The sequence below is a fragment of the Jaculus jaculus genome, chromosome 1, assembly GCF_020740685.1.
Source record: "Jaculus jaculus isolate mJacJac1 chromosome 1, mJacJac1.mat.Y.cur, whole genome shotgun sequence".
Taxonomy (NCBI): Eukaryota; Metazoa; Chordata; class Mammalia; order Rodentia; family Dipodidae; genus Jaculus; species Jaculus jaculus.
The window spans coordinates 74439168-74454686 of NC_059102.1; the positions used below are offsets into that span (position 1 = coordinate 74439168).

Consider the following 15519-nt stretch of genomic DNA (forward strand, 5'->3'; position numbering starts at 1 on the left):
TAAATGGATCAGAAATAAACAAAGGAAGATAGGGACCTGTTTGCTGTCTACTATGTGTCAGGTGCTGGTAGGAATTCTATAATGATCGATTCTAGGATTCTCAACTGAGGGGTTTTGTTTAGTAAAATGCATTACTCTTAGGCGTTGCTTTAATATTACCTGCATTTCACAGATATTAGACAGGTTGAATCTAAGTATGCTTCAAATTGAAATTGATTCCTAAAATTTAGTAATTTTATATTCAGTTTTTGGTCATTTTGTTAAAGATCAGCCTTCAGTGATGTAAATGTGTATACCTTAATTTTTAAAGAATCTTACTGGTTTCTAATAAGAGATTTTTTTAAAATATTTTTTGAATCTTTTTATTATTGAAAACATATTTTGTATGGATACCTCATGTGTCGGTCCCATCTTTTCCCTCCTCCCTGTCCCCATTCTTCAGGGCCCTTCCTCAGTGGGGTTGCTGATATACCCCATACCCCATGGGGTTGTGAGTTATGTGTTGTAGGAGGAACAGTCAGTTCCTGGGGTAGGGGGGAGATGCCTCTAGGTATGCCATACCAACCTGTGACTCTTAAATTTTCCTGGCCCCTCTTCTGCAGTATTCCCTGAGCCTTGGTGGGTATGTTTTGAGCCTACTTTAGTGATGAGCTTTTAAGAGCCTCTGCATATTTGTGTTGGTATGTTTTGAGTATCTGGAACATCTGTCTCCTTCACCCTGGCACTGCTTTTCAGACTCACCATGGAAGCAGCACTCTTGCTCTTCTCCCCACTTCCTCTGTGGTTTCACCTGGGCCTTGACTGTGAGACGTGAGGGGTGGTTTATCTCCACTGGTGTTGCTACCTTCTAACAAAGAACAGATTCTCCAATGGAGAGTAAATAGGTTAAATTGGATAAGCGTTATTAGTTTAGGGAGAATTTATTGGGTGTAGCCCTTCTTTTAGCCAAAGGCTAGTGGGAACTTGACTTTGGAGAGCATAATCTTAGAAGCATAATTGGAGAGCATAGTCTCCATAAGATTCAGGCCTGGTTCCCAGTTCCAGATATGGGTTCCTTTCTACTGAGCAGATCTCTTTGCCAATCAGAAAGACATTAGCTACCCACCAAGACCGTGTGCCACCATTGCACTGATGTGTACTACTACTAGTACTACTACTGCTACTACTTCTCCTCCTCCTCCTCCTCCTCCTCCTCTTCTTCCTCCTTCTCCTCCTCCCCCATCTGCTTCTCCTTCTTCTTCTTCTTCTTCTTTTTTTTTTTTTTTTTTTTTTTTTTTTGTGAGGTAAGGTCTTATTCTGGTACAGGCTGACCTGGAATTAACTATGTAGTACCAGGGTGGCCTCAAACTCATGGTGCTCCCTGGTCCTCTGCCTCCTGAGTGCTGGGACTAAAGGCATCCACCACCATGTTCAGCTCTGGTGTGTACTTGTTGCTGGGCGGCCTGGTTGTTTCTGAGTAGCTTAGATCCCTGCTTGCTGCTCACACCATTGTTGGCCACTCTCCCACAGTAGCTCATGTAGTACTTTCCAGCACTAGATGAACTGTCTGGGGACTGGCTCAGTAAGAGTTTTTGATGGGAGAGTTGAGCCATCCTTACATAAAGCTGCTATTTTGTAAGAACACTATAACTAAAATATATTCTGAAAAGGCTGTTTGAAATTTTATTTTTATTGACACACTGCTGCTTATATTTATTGTATCTCTTTAGGTTTTTTCCCAAGCAGTTCCCAAGGGTGTGATGCATTCCTTCGCCACAAGATGACGCTGATTTCTCCATCAGTATTGAAGAAGTATGGTATTCCCTTTGACAAGGTATATTGGTGGTATGCTTTCACAAATTGAGTTTTTGTGTATATGGTTTGTATTATTATGAATTTAACATGGGGTAATGTTGGACATGTGTGCAGAGATATCCAAGATTATAGTCTGTAAAATTCCACTTAAATTTATTTTAGGATATAGTTATTAGAGATTTGTTAGCGTTATAATTCACTCTTAATAATAGTGAAAATAAAATACCTGGTATACAAAATTACAGATAATTCTTGCATATTAAAATCTTTCATGTTGGGCTAGAGAGATGGCTTAGCGGTTAAGCACTTGCCTGTGAAGCCTAAGGACCCCAGTTTGAGGCTCGATTCCCCAGGACCCATGTTAGCCAGATGCACAAGGGGAGTGCATGTGTCTGGAGTTTGTTTGCAGTGGCTAGAAGCCCTGGCGTGTCCCTTCTCTCTCTCTCTCTCTCTCTGTTGGTCTTAAATAAATAAAAATAAACAAAAAATTAAAAATATATTAAAAAATTTAAAAAATATTTCATATAAGTGTCATAGTTTATGAGATCTACTTTCTAATAATCAAGAGTGCTTCTTAGCTGCTGCCTATTATAAAATCAGTAGTTACAATAGCACTGCTGTTTGTAATGACATTTGGAAATAGATGAATATTTCACTTGGATGAAATTGTTTTGTTCTAATGCTTCAAAGGAGTATTTCTAAAAGTTAAGCACTGTACAACTCCATAGATGGTATAGCCCCCCCTTTTTTCCCATATTGGTTGTTGGGTCAGAATTATTATAGAAATTAGATATTTTTATGTGAAGAAGCTGAAATAAAAGGTGGTCTTGAATTCACAGTGATCTTCCTACTTCTGCCTCAAGTGCTGGAATTAAAGGCATGTGTCACCATGCTCATCTGAAAAAAAAAAAAAAAAAAAAGAATCTTTTGACCAGATAAACAAAAGTCTCCTCTTAGCTACTTGCTGAGTCATTAAAATGTAGCTCCTGGGTTGGAGAGATGGCTTAGCAGTTAAGTGCTTGCCTGTGAAGCCTAAGGACTCTGGTTCAAGGCTCGATTTCCTAGGACCCACATTAGCCAGATGCAAAGGGGGCACACACATCTGGAGTTTGTTTGCAGTGGCTGGAGGCCCTAATGTGCCCATTTTTTTTTCTTCTCTCTCTCTGTCGCTCTCAAATAAATAAATAAAAATAAAACAAAAAAATAAAATGTAGCTTCCTTTTCTTCTCTCATTAAAAAATATTTTAAAAAATACTATTTTTATTTGTAAGGAGGGAGAGAAGATATGAGAATATGTGTGGGTGTGCCAGGACCTCTTGCCACTGCAAACAAAGTCCAGACACATGCACCCCTTTGTGCATCTGGCTTTACATGGATACTGAGGAATCAAACTCAGGCTGTTAGTTAATGTTTGCAAGCAGCCACCTTTAACTCCTAAGCCATCTCTTCAGCTCCTCTCTCTCTTTTAATTTGGCTTCTTTTCCTATGACCTTTGGTTTGTTTTTTTTTTTTAAATATCATAGATGCTTTCACTTATGACTTTTCCTTTATATCTTCTAGGTTTTTTTTTTAAACTTTTTAAAATTTATTGTTATTTATCTGGGGGAGGGAAGAGAGAGAGAGAGAGAGAGAGAGAGAGAGAGAGAGAGAGAGAGAGGGAGGGAGGGAGGGAGGGAGGGAGGGAGGGAGAGGGAGAGAATGGGCATACCAGGGCCTCCAGCCACTGCAGACGAACTCCAGATCTGTGCATCACCTTGTGCGTCTAGCTTATGAAGGTCCTGGGGAATCAAACCTAGGCCCTTTGATTTTTCTGGCAAGCACCTTAACCCCTAAGCCATCTTCTCACCAGCTCTGGCTTATGTGGGATATGAAGAATTGAACTTTTGTCCTTATGCTTCACAGGCAAGTGCCTTAACCTCTTAGCCATCTCTCCAGGTCTGGGGTCTGTTTTAATAAGTCTTTCTGCCTGACTCCTCCCCTCTAATTTATTTATTTAGGTCTTTTTCTAAGCCATCTCTCCAGTCCCGTTTATAACTTCTTAATCTTAGGTCCTGTTTTGGCAGGAGGGCTTTTTTCAAAGTAGTACTTTTACATGTGCCAAAATTCTTCCTGTGCTTGAGGCAGTCCTCTACTCCTTCACAGTTTCTGTACAGCACTGACACAGGGGACTCACTCCTTCTGATGAGCATGGTTTGCTCACACACTCACACCTGTGGAAAACATAGCCTAATTCTTCCTTTACAGTGTCAGTGGAATTCATTAATTGTTTAGACCTGCATTGTACTACATGATATAGTAAAACCTGGCTAAGTTGTTTCTTCCTCTACAAAGTATGGAAGCCAGCTAGATTTTATTGTGAGATCCTTTCTCAAAAACACAAAATAAGTGTGGGTTTAAAGTTTTATTTTGTTTTCAGAATTATTAGAGAATATAGGTTTTGGATGAAACAGTTATTCTTTACTAAATACTATAAAATGTTTTTCAAAGAAGAACTATTCTTCAGTATTCAAATCCTAAACATATCTTTTTTTAAAATTTTTTGTTTATTTTTATTTATTTAGTTGAAAGTGACAGGGAGAGAGAGAGAGAGAGAGGGAGGCAGATAGAGACACAGAGAGAGTGGGCGCACTAGGGCCTCTGGCCACTGCAAACGAACTCCAGACACATGCGCCCCTTGTGCATCTGCTAACATGGGTCCTGGAGAATCAAGCCTCAAACTGGGGTCCTTAGGCTTCACAGGCAAGTGCTTAACCGCTAAGCCATCTCTCCAGCCCACATTTCTTATCTTTATTTATACCAATTTAATGAATTCAGAGAGTGGGCTTTGGTGATGGCTCCGCAGTAAATGGCATCTGATTGCAAAACCTTCTTGCCTAGGTTTAGTTACCTGATCCCCTCACATAAAGCCACAGGAGTTTGCAGCAGCAAGAGATCCTGCCATGTCCAAATTCACGTGTACATGTAAACAAGCAAACAAACAAACCAATAAATAAATTTATTCACAAAAAGAATCCAGAGCAGGGTGTGGTGGGGCATACCTTTAATCTCAGCATGTGGGATTGGGGGGAGATGGGCAAATCAGAGCCTATAGCCATAGCAGATGATCTGCAGATGTGTGTGCTCCCTTATATATCTGGCTTTATGTGGCTACCTGGGAATCAAACCCGGATAATTTGGCTTTGTAGGAGAGTGCCTTAACTGGTAAGACATCTTTCCAATTCTACCCTCCCCCCCCCCACCCCCCCGCCTCGTTGAGTCAGGATCTTAACTCTAGCTGACCTGGAACTAACAGTAATCCTCCTACTTCAGCTTTCTGAGTGCTGGGATTAAAGGCATGAGCCATCAGTGGCTGGTTCTATGTTTGATTCTTTTTTTTTAATTTCTTTAATTTTTATTAGCATTTTCCATGATTATAAAAAAAATCCCATGTTAATTCCCCCCACACACACTTTCTCCTTTGAAATTCCATTCTCCATCATATTACCTCCCCATATATGTTTGATTCTTTTGAAAAATATTATTTGTGAGCGTGTGTGTGTGTGTATGTGTGTGTGTGTGTGTGTGTGTGTGTGCGCGTGCGCATGCGCACATGTACTTGCACTTATGCATGGTTGTGCCAGGGTCTTTTGTTTCTCTAGACTAATGCTCATCCAGCTTTACATTGGTTTCTGAAGAATTGAACCCATCCCAGCAGGCTTTGCAATCAAACACCTTTAACTGCTAAGCCATCTTTCTAGCACCTTTTAATTCTTTTTAAGTTAAATTTTTGTTTATTTGAGAGAGAGGAAGAGACAGATATATAGAAAGAGTGAGAGAAGTGGGTGCGCCAGGACCTTCAGCTGCTGCAAACTCCAGATACATGTCACCTTGTGCATCTGGCTTACATGGCTCCTGGGGAATAGGACCTGGGTCCTTTGGCTTTGCAGACAAGTGCCTTGACTACTAAGCCATCTCTCCAACCCTGAGTTTTATTTTTGATGATAATACCCTCCCAGTATCTTCTTTTGTCTCTCCCATCTACCTTCCAGTGAACCCCTTCTTTCCAACTAGTCCCTCTTCAATTTCAAATAGTCACTCTTCCCTTTTCTTCCTTTTTTTTTTTTTTTTTTTTTTGCCCTACATCATGCATGATGGCTGATGGACTCAATATTGTGCAGGTTTCACCAGCTACTCTGAGGCTGTGAATTCAATGACCACTTCATGTAAGAATGGTAGCATTCCAAAGCACTCTTTCTCATCTTAGGGCTCTTAGATTCTTTTTCTGTCTTTTCAAAAAATTTTTAAAAATTTTTTTGTTCATTTTTTATTTATTTATTTGAGAGCGACAGACACAGAGAGAAAGGCAGATAGAGGGAGAGAGAGAGAATGGGCGTGCCAGGGCTTCCAGCCACTGCAAACGAACTCCAGACGCGTGCGCCCCCTTGTGCATCTGGCTAACGTGGGACCTGGGGAACCGAGCCTCGAACCGGGGTCCTTAGGCTTCACAGGCAAGCGCTTAACCGCTAAGCCATCTCTCCAGCCCATCAAAAAATTTTTATTGACAACACCCATGATTATAAACAATATCCCATGCTACTGCCCTCCCTCCCCCACTTCCCCTTTGAAACTCCATTCTCCATCATATCCCCTCCCCCTCTCAATCAGCCTTTTATTTTGATGTCATGGTCTTTTCCTCCTGATATAATGGTGTTGTGTAGGTAGTGTCAGGCACTGTGAGGTCATGGATATCTAGGCCATTTTGCATCTGGAGGGAGCACGTTATAAGGAATCCTACCCTTTCTTTGGCTCTTATATTCTTTCCCACCACCTTTTCTGCAACAGACCCTGAGCCTTGGAAGGTGTGATAGAGATATTGAAGTACTGAGCACTCCTATCATTTCTTTCCAGCACTATGATGTCTTCTGAGTCATCCCAAGGTCACTGCCATCTGAAAAGAGACAGTTCTCTACCAAAAGTGAGAGTAGCATTAATATGTGGGCATGAATATTAAGAAAAGTGCTTACTAGGCAGTTTGATGAGCATAGTATATACATTTAGCCAGACAGCAGTAGTTGTTACACCCCTAGGTCTCATGACTACCCGTGTTTTAAGTTTTCGGTATCAGGGATATATTCCCTCCCATGGAGCAAGCCTCCAGTCAAATTAGAGGGCAGTTGGTTTCCACCATGATAGATGTGCCACTATTGCACCCATTGGCTCATTTGGCCTGGCTGGCCAAATACAAGGCTTGCAGTGTCCACTGTTGAGTATCTTCTTCACTGATGATTTCTCTCTCTCCCATTGAACTGCATGCAGAATGGCTTCTTCCAGCTTTCTGTCAGCTGGTCTACATGGAGGAGGTTATCAGCTCAGTTCCAGCAGGATTTCTTAGTGGCCTTGCAGCCAAGTATGTGGAGTCTTCAACAATAGGGTCTTACCATCTATTCCTGGTGGGAAGCCGAGGTCCTTGGTAATAGCCTATAATGATTTGGGGGCATCAGGTACCTCCCTGACCTGGAATTTACTATGTATTCTCAAGGAGGCCTTGAACTCATGGAGATCCTCCTACCTCTGCCTCCTTAGTGTTGGGATTAAAGGTGTGTGCTGCCATACCCGGCCTACTTCATTCATCCATTTATTTATTTATTTATTTATTTATTTATTTATTTATTTATTTATTTATTGGTGCAATTGTGAATGGGAATGATAGTCTGAATGCATCCTCTGTGTGTTTGTTTTTGCCATATAGGAAGGCTACTGATTTCTGTGTATTTATTTTGTATCCTGCTACATGAATATAGGTATTTATCAGCTCTAACAGTTTGCTGGTAGAGTCTTTAGGGTCCTTTATGTAGAATCATGTAATCTACAAATAATGATAACTTGATCTCTTCCTTTCCAATTTGTATCCCTTTTATGTGCGCCTTATTGCTATGCCTACGACTTCTAGTAGTACTCTATGAAATGTAGGGAGACTGGACACCTTTGTCTTATTCCTGATTTTAGTGGAAAAGCATCCAGTTTTTCCCCATTTACTAATGTGTTGGCTGTGAGCTTGCCATAAATAGCCTTTATCATATTGAGATATGTTCCTTCTATTTCTAGTCTCTGTAGGTCTTTTATCATGAAGGGATGTTGGATTTTATGAAATGCTTTCTGTGCATCTAATGAGATGATCATGTGATTTTTGTCATTCAGTCCATTTTTATAATGTATTACATTCATTGATTTGCGTATGTTGAACCATCCCTGTGTCTCTGTGATAAAGCCTACTTGGTCAGGTAGAATGATCTTCCTGATATATTCTTGTATTCTGTTTGCCAATATTTTGTTGAGAATTTTTGCATCTACGTTGATGTTGGAAGTTGGTCTGTAATTTTCTTTTTCTTTTTTTCTATCTTTGCCTGGTTTTGGTATCAGGGTGATGCTGGCTTTGTAGCAGGAGTTTTGTAGGATTCCTTCTTTATCTATTTTATGGGAAAGCTTAAGAAGCAGTGGTGTTAGTTCTTCCCTGAAGGTCTGGTAAAATTCACCAGTGAATCCATCTGGGTCTGGACTTTTTTTAGTTGGGAGATTTTTGATAACTGCTTGGTTCCCCATGTTTGTTCTAGGTCTATTTAAGTGATTAATCTTATCTTGATTTAATATAGGTAGGTCATATAAATCAAGGAAATCATTTCTTTCAGATTTTCATACTTAGTGGATTATATGTTTTTATAGTATGTCCATGTGATTTTTTGAATTTCTCTGTTATCAGTTGTGATGCTGCATTTTTCATCTCAAATTTTATTAATTTGTGTCTCTTCTCTCTTTCTTTTGGTCAGATTTGCTAAGGGTTTATCAATCTTGTTTATCCTTTCAAAGAACCAACTCTTTGTTTCATTGATTCTTTGGATTTTCTTTTTTTTTGGTTTGTATTTCATTAATTTTTGCTCTACTTTTTTTTATTTGCCTTGTCTGTCTTTTCCAAGGATTTCAGGTGAAGCATTAGGTCCTTTACTTGAGTCCTTTCTAAGTTCTTAATATAGGCACTTAAAGCTTTAAATTTCCCTCTTAGGACTGCCTTCATTATGTCTTAAAGGTTCTGATATATTATGTTCTCATTATTATTTGAATTCATGAATTTTTTTATTTCCTTCTTGATTTCTTCATTGGCCCATCATTTAGTAGCGTATTATTTAGTTTCCATGATTTTATGTATGCGCTATAGCTTTTCTTGCTATTGATTTGTAGTTTGATTCCATTGTGGTCAGATAGAATGTAAGGAATAATTTCAGTTTTCTTTTATTTGTTAAGATTTGCTTTGTGTCCTAATATATAGTCTTATTTTAGGGAATGTTCCATGTGCTGCTGAAAAGAATATATATTCTGCAGCATTTGAATGTATATGTCTGCTAGTTCCATTTCTTCTATGACCTCATTTAATCCAGATGCTTCTCTATTTATTTTTTGCCCAGATGACCTTTCAGTTGATGAGAGTGGTGTGTTGAAGTCACACCCTACAACTGTGTTTGGTGTTATCTGTGACATTAGTTCTAATAGCATTTGTTTGATGAAGTTGGGAATCTGCATATAGGTGCATACATGTTTAGGATTGTTATGTCCTCCTGTTGGAGTGTGCTTTTAATCAATAAAAAGTGACCTTCCTTGTCTTTCCTTTCTGATATTGGACTGATGTCTGCCTTGTCAGATGTTAGAATAGCAACCCCTGCTTGTTTTCTTGGCCTATTTGCTTGAAACACCATTTTTCAACATTTTATGTTAAGGTAGCGTCCATTCTTTGTATAAAGTTGAGTTTCTTGGAGGCAGCAAATTGAAGGATCCTGCTTTTTAACCCAGACTGCAAAACTATGTCTTTTGGTTGGGACATTGAGGCCATTGATATTGAAAGATATTATTGAAAGGTATATATTTATTTTTTCCATGTTTTTGTAGTTTTTCCGATTTTACCTTTGCTCTCTTGTATTAACTAGTATTTGAGTATTTTTTTTTTCCAGGTTCCTTATATGTGTGGTTTTCTTTCTTTTCAGCATGGAGGATCCTTACAAGTATTTTCTGTAGAGCAGATTTTGTCTTCAGATATTCCTTTCCTCTGCTTTTGTTGTGGAATGTCCTTATTTCTCTGTCTATTTGAATGCATAGCCTGCAGGATAAAGGAACCTTGGTTGATAGTTGTTATCTTTCAGAACTTGGAATGCATCCCACCAAGCCCTTCTCACTATTAAAGTTTGTGTTGAGTAATCTGCTTTGATCCTGATAGGCTTCCCTGTGTAGGTAACTTGATTTTCCTAAGTGCTTTCAATATATATTCTTTGGTTTGTATGTTTGATAGTTTAATTATAATATGGTGAGGAGAGGTTCTTTCCAGGTTTTGTCTGGTTGGTGTTCTAAAGGATTCCTGTATTTCCATTGGTACCTATTTCCCAGTTTGGGGGAAGTTTTCTATGATTTTTTAAAAAATTTTTTGGTTTATTTTTATTTATTTATTTGAGAGCGACAGACAGAGAAAGAGGCAGAGAGAGGGAGAGAGAGAGAGAGAGGGAGGGAGGGAGGGAGAGGGAGAGGGAGAGGGAGAGGGAGAGGGAGAGGGAGAGGGAGAGGGAGAGGGAGAGGGAGAGGGAGAGGGAGAGGGAGAGGGAGAGGGAGAGAGAATGGGCACACCAGGGCCTCCAGCCGCTGGAAACGAATTCCAGACTTTTGCACCCCCTTGTGCATCAGGCTAATGTGGGTCCTGGGGAATTGAGCCTCATGCCAGGGACCTTAGGCTCACAGGCAAGTGCTTAACCAATAGCCATCTCCGCAGGACACCCCCCCCCCCCGCATGTAGAGTATTACTTTAGCCCAGGCTGACCTGGAACTCACTATGTCTCAGGCTGGCTTTGAACTTGCAGGGATCCTCCTACCTCTGCCTCTCAAGTGCTGTAATTAAAGGCATGCGCCTCCACACCTGGCTAAGACTTGGTGATTTTTCTACCCCAGCAGGCTGCATAGCACTTTTCCTTCCAGCACTATGGAATATAGATAGCAGGAGAGTGTAGCTCAGTTTCAACCTAGAGTTTCAAGTGTTCTGCAACTGAAGCTCATGATGCCTTCAGCAGTAGAGTCATTCTGTGTAATTCTTGTGGGAAACCAAGACCCTGAATCTTAGGTCTTATACTTTTTTTTAAAACATTTTGTCTATTTTTATTTATTTTTTGTGTATTTTTATTTATTTATTTGAGAGTGACAGAGAAAGAGGCAGTTAGAGGGAGAGAGAGAGAATGGGCGTGCCAGGGTCTCCACCACTGCAAACGAACTCCAGAGGCGTGCGCCCCCTTGTGCATCTGGCTAACGTGGGTCCTTGGGAACTGAGCCTTGAATCGGAGTCCTTAGGCTTCACAGGCAAGCGCTTAACTGCTAAGCCATCTCTCCAGCCCTAGTTTTTATACTTTTTTTTAAATTTTTTTTTTTTTTTTTAATTTGAGAGCGACAGACAGAGAAAGACAGATAGAGGGAGAGAGAGAGAATGGGCGCGCCAGGGCTTCTAGCCTCTGCAAACGAACTCCAGATGCGTGCGCCCCCTTGTGCATCTGGCTAACGTGGGACCTGGGGAACCGAGCCTCGAACCGGGGTCCTTAGGCTTCACAGGCAAGCGCTTAACCGCTAAGCCATCTCTCCAGCCCTAGTTTTTATACTTTTATGAAACAATAATTGAATGAAAACTGCAAACTTTCAACAAAAAACCAAAATGTAGGGCTGGAGAGATGGCTTAATGGTTAAGGCACTTGCTTGTGAAGCCAAAGAACCCAGGTTCGATTCTCCGGCAGGTCCCATGTAAGCTAGATGCACAAGGTGGCGCATGTGTCTGGAGTTAGTTTACAGCAGCTGAAGGCCCTGGTGTGCCCATTCTCTCTCTCTATCTACCTCTTTCTCTGCCTCTGTCAAATAAATAATTTAAAAAACAAAACAAGAAAAAAGAAATCAAAATGCAGCCTGAGCATTCTGTACTATCAGTGTTTGTGCCATTTTAACTTAAAGCATGTCAGCTTAGAAAATCCTAGTATTTAAATATATACATTCATAGCTAATATGATCTAATAAAATATGAGTATCTTAATTTTTTCAAATAAAATATAATGTATTTTTTTCCCCCTGAGGTTGGGTCTCACTTTAGCCCAGGTTGACCTGGAATTCACTATGTAGTCTCAGGGTGTCCTGAAATTCATGGGAATCCTCCTACCTCTGCCTCCCAAGTGCTGGGATTAAAGGTGTGTACCATCATGCCCAACTGATTATAATGTTTTAGAGGGGTTGAATATTTGAGTTACATTGTTAGAATGTCATATCAGTTTTCTAAAACAAAATAAAACAAAACAAAACACTATTAACAGAGTAAATCAAGAATCTGGGGGAAGTCAGGCATGCTGATGCATTCCATTAATCCCAGTACTTGGGATGCAGAGATAGGAGGAGGATCACGGTGAGTTCATGCCACTCTGAGACTACATAGTGAATTTCAGGTCAGCCTGACCTAGAATGAGACCCTACCTTGAAAAACAAAATAAAAAATAAAACTGGGGGAGCTTATTTCATATTTCTGTAAACTTGATAGGTTTTTGTGCTATATTTTAAAAATAGTAAATACCTTAATTGTATTGTCAATTTTGAAAGACTTATTACTAAAGAACATTATACATATTTAACCCTACAGATCACCCAGGAGGCTGGGGAGTTTATGATTACTTTCCCATATGGCTACCATGCTGGTTTCAATCATGGCTTCAACTGTGCTGAATCTACAAATTTTGCTACTGTCAGATGGATTGACTATGGAAAAGTTGCTAAATTGGTAAGTGATACCTTAAAAGTATGACATAGAATTAGTGTTTTCATGTTATCATATGTTGGGAAACCTAAGATCATGTGTAGTATTTTTTTTCTATCATAATGTATGTCTCTCACTACAGTGTCTATGTCAGACTAGATATATTCACATAAGCTGAGTTACCACTCATAGCCATATTTTTCTAATTTGTGGTTAATATGAAATAGTTTACTTCAGTTGGTAATTTTATGAAATGGCTACTTGCTTTCTCTCTTAATGGTACCAATTGATTTCCTACAGTATTTTCTTTTTAAATTTATTTATTGGAGAGAGGAGGGGGGAGGGAGGTAGGGAGGGAAGAGGGGAAGATGCAAGCACCAGGGCTTTCTTTCATCCACTGCAGATGAACTCTAGACTCATGCACCACCTGGTGCATCTGCCTTACTTGGGACCTGGAGAATTGAACCTAAGTCCTTTGGCTTTGTAGGCAGGTGCCTTAACTGCTAAGCCATTTTCCAGCCCCCTTATAGTATTTTCTTTCTTTCTTTTGGTTTTCCAATGTAGGTTCTCACTCTACTTCAGGCTGACCTGGAATTCACTATGTAGTCTCAGGTTAGCATTGATCTCACAGTGATCTTCTTACTTCTGCCTCCCGATTGCTGGGATTTCTGGGATTCTGTATCGTATTTTGTAATGGCTGCATGGCCAACAGATTTAGTTCTTTTATTTTCTTTAATTTTTATTTTTTTAATTATTTTTATTTTGAGAGAGAGAGAGAAAGAGGCAGTGTGGGTGGGGTGGGAGTGGGTGCACCAGGACCTTCAGCCTACTGTGGATGAACTACAGGCACTTGGGCCACTTTGTGTGCATGTGCAGTATTGCATCCTTGCGTCACTGCATCTGGCTACATGGGTCCTGAGATTTGAACATGAGTTCCTAGGCTTTGCAGGTAAGCATCTTAACCTCTAAGCCATCTCTCTAGCCCTGGTTCTTTTCTTATTAAAGGTTAGTTAATGGCTTGCTTTGCTCTGTGGCTTTTGGGTCAGAGTCTCACTCTAGCCCATGTTGACATAGAACTTACTCTGTACCTGAGACTCGTCTTGAACTCGTGATGGCTCTTGTTCTTCAGGCTCTCAAGTGCTTGGATTGTAGACCATGTTTGGTTCTCAGTCCATGGCTTAGGAAACAACAGTTTATAGAAGGAAGTGATTGATTACAATTCTAGCAATAAGAAACTAGGAAAGGGACTTCTGGCCAAAATGGTGACCGCCTAGCTGTGCTGCAAATCCCGGGGAAAGAAAGATAGATGCAGATCCTAAGGAGAGAGCCACCCCATCATACCTCAAAAAGGCCCTGGCTGAAACTAAGGAAAATTGGCAAAACAAGCAAGGGTGCTGTTTTCCTTATGGACCGGATACCAGCACAAGGGGGAAGGAGACCAACACAGAGAAAAATCAACTCCTACCAAACCAGAGAGCCAGAGCCTCAGAGGCCCCCAACACCTCATCACTGAAGCAGACCAAAAGTGAACCCAACATGGCTCAGGGAAATTTTGTGGAAAAGGGGGCGGAAAGAATATCAGAGCCATAGGTTGGGTCATGATATGCAGAGACATTTATCATACCAATAACTGTGGGCTAACTCCACAATGCATGACCCATATACCTCAACAAGGAGGGGCCAATGGGGAGGGTTAGGTCATGGATGAGCCTAGTAATTGTACCAAACTGCCTGTATTTGCTGAATAGAAAACTAATAATAATAAGAAAAAGAAACTAGGAAAGGATGGTAAAAAGAAATGACTAAAGTTGTCCTTAGTGCAGAAATGAATTTCTCATAAGTTACAAGGTAGAACATATTTAAAAGTATATTTTCCTTTTAAAGTTGGTATAACATTTTGCATCTCTTCTTTAGTATAGTTAATTTTGTTCATATACTGTATAGTTTTCATCTATAAGTTACAATTTCTGTTAACTTTAATTGCTTTCCTATGGTGGTGATAAATAGAGGGCATCTTCAGAACAATTGATGGTGGATACTGTTGGATTTGCTTCCTTTTCTGTGTCTTAGAAACAGCAGACTTATGAAGGGCAGCTTCTTTTTTTTTTAATTTTTATTAACATTTTCCATGATTATAAAATATATCCCATGGTAATTCCCTCCCTCAAGGGCAGCTTCTTAATGAAACTGTTTTATAGAGTATATAGATTCAGTGAGAAATGACAAAGCTATTGTGGACTTATGTTGGCTACTGTATAGTATAAATAAATATCATTCTGCATTGATAAAACTTGTATGTGGACCCATTGTGTAAACTTAGATCTATAATCAGTGGAAATAACCCCAGGTTAATTTGCAAGAACATTTAGAAAATTGTATAACATTTTAAAATATAAAAAAAAATCATAATCCTTTCATAAGCAAGGAAAGTTTTGAATAAATTGACTTAGAAAACTGTCCCTGCTATTTACAAGACCTTTGCTATTTTATGTAATTTGTAGAAAGTTGTGTTTATTATTATTAATTTATATTTATATTTGTAATGGGTAATTTTGAAAGGTATTGATGTGAAATGTTTCTCCTAAGAATCCTATACATTACAATGTCTAATAAGCTCCTGTAAGCAAACTCTTGCCAACATTCTTGTAAACAACCCTGATGAAACTTATTGGCCCCCACCCCAAAATAAAGACATTAATGTAGAAGGGGACTAGTTATGAAGAGGAAGGAGATAGTAGAAGTGGGAGGTTAATCAAAATGTATCCCGTGTGTGTGTGTATATATATATATATATGCATGCTATAATGAAAACTGTTATAACTACATGTAATTAAAACACTAAAATAATCTACTGAAAACACAATACTCAACATATGTGCTTTTGCCATTGACCCCAGTGTGTTTTGCTGATATGAAATGTTTGCATTTTAAAACAATATAGT

At 39.5% G+C, this 15519-nt stretch overlaps 1 protein-coding gene across 6 annotated transcripts in view; it reads left to right on the forward strand.

Annotated features, from left to right (window-relative positions):
• Kdm4c (lysine demethylase 4C) overlaps window positions 1–15519 on the forward strand; it is a 370239-nt gene that overhangs the window by 149904 nt on the left and 204816 nt on the right. For all 6 annotated transcript variants that reach the window (XM_045149440.1, XM_045149418.1, XM_045149432.1 and 3 more), the window contains 2 exons: window positions 1710–1813; window positions 12464–12601. In XM_045149440.1, coding sequence (XP_045005375.1) covers window positions 1710–1813; window positions 12464–12601 — 242 coding nt within the window. The remainder of the gene's footprint in view (window positions 1–1709; window positions 1814–12463; window positions 12602–15519) is intronic.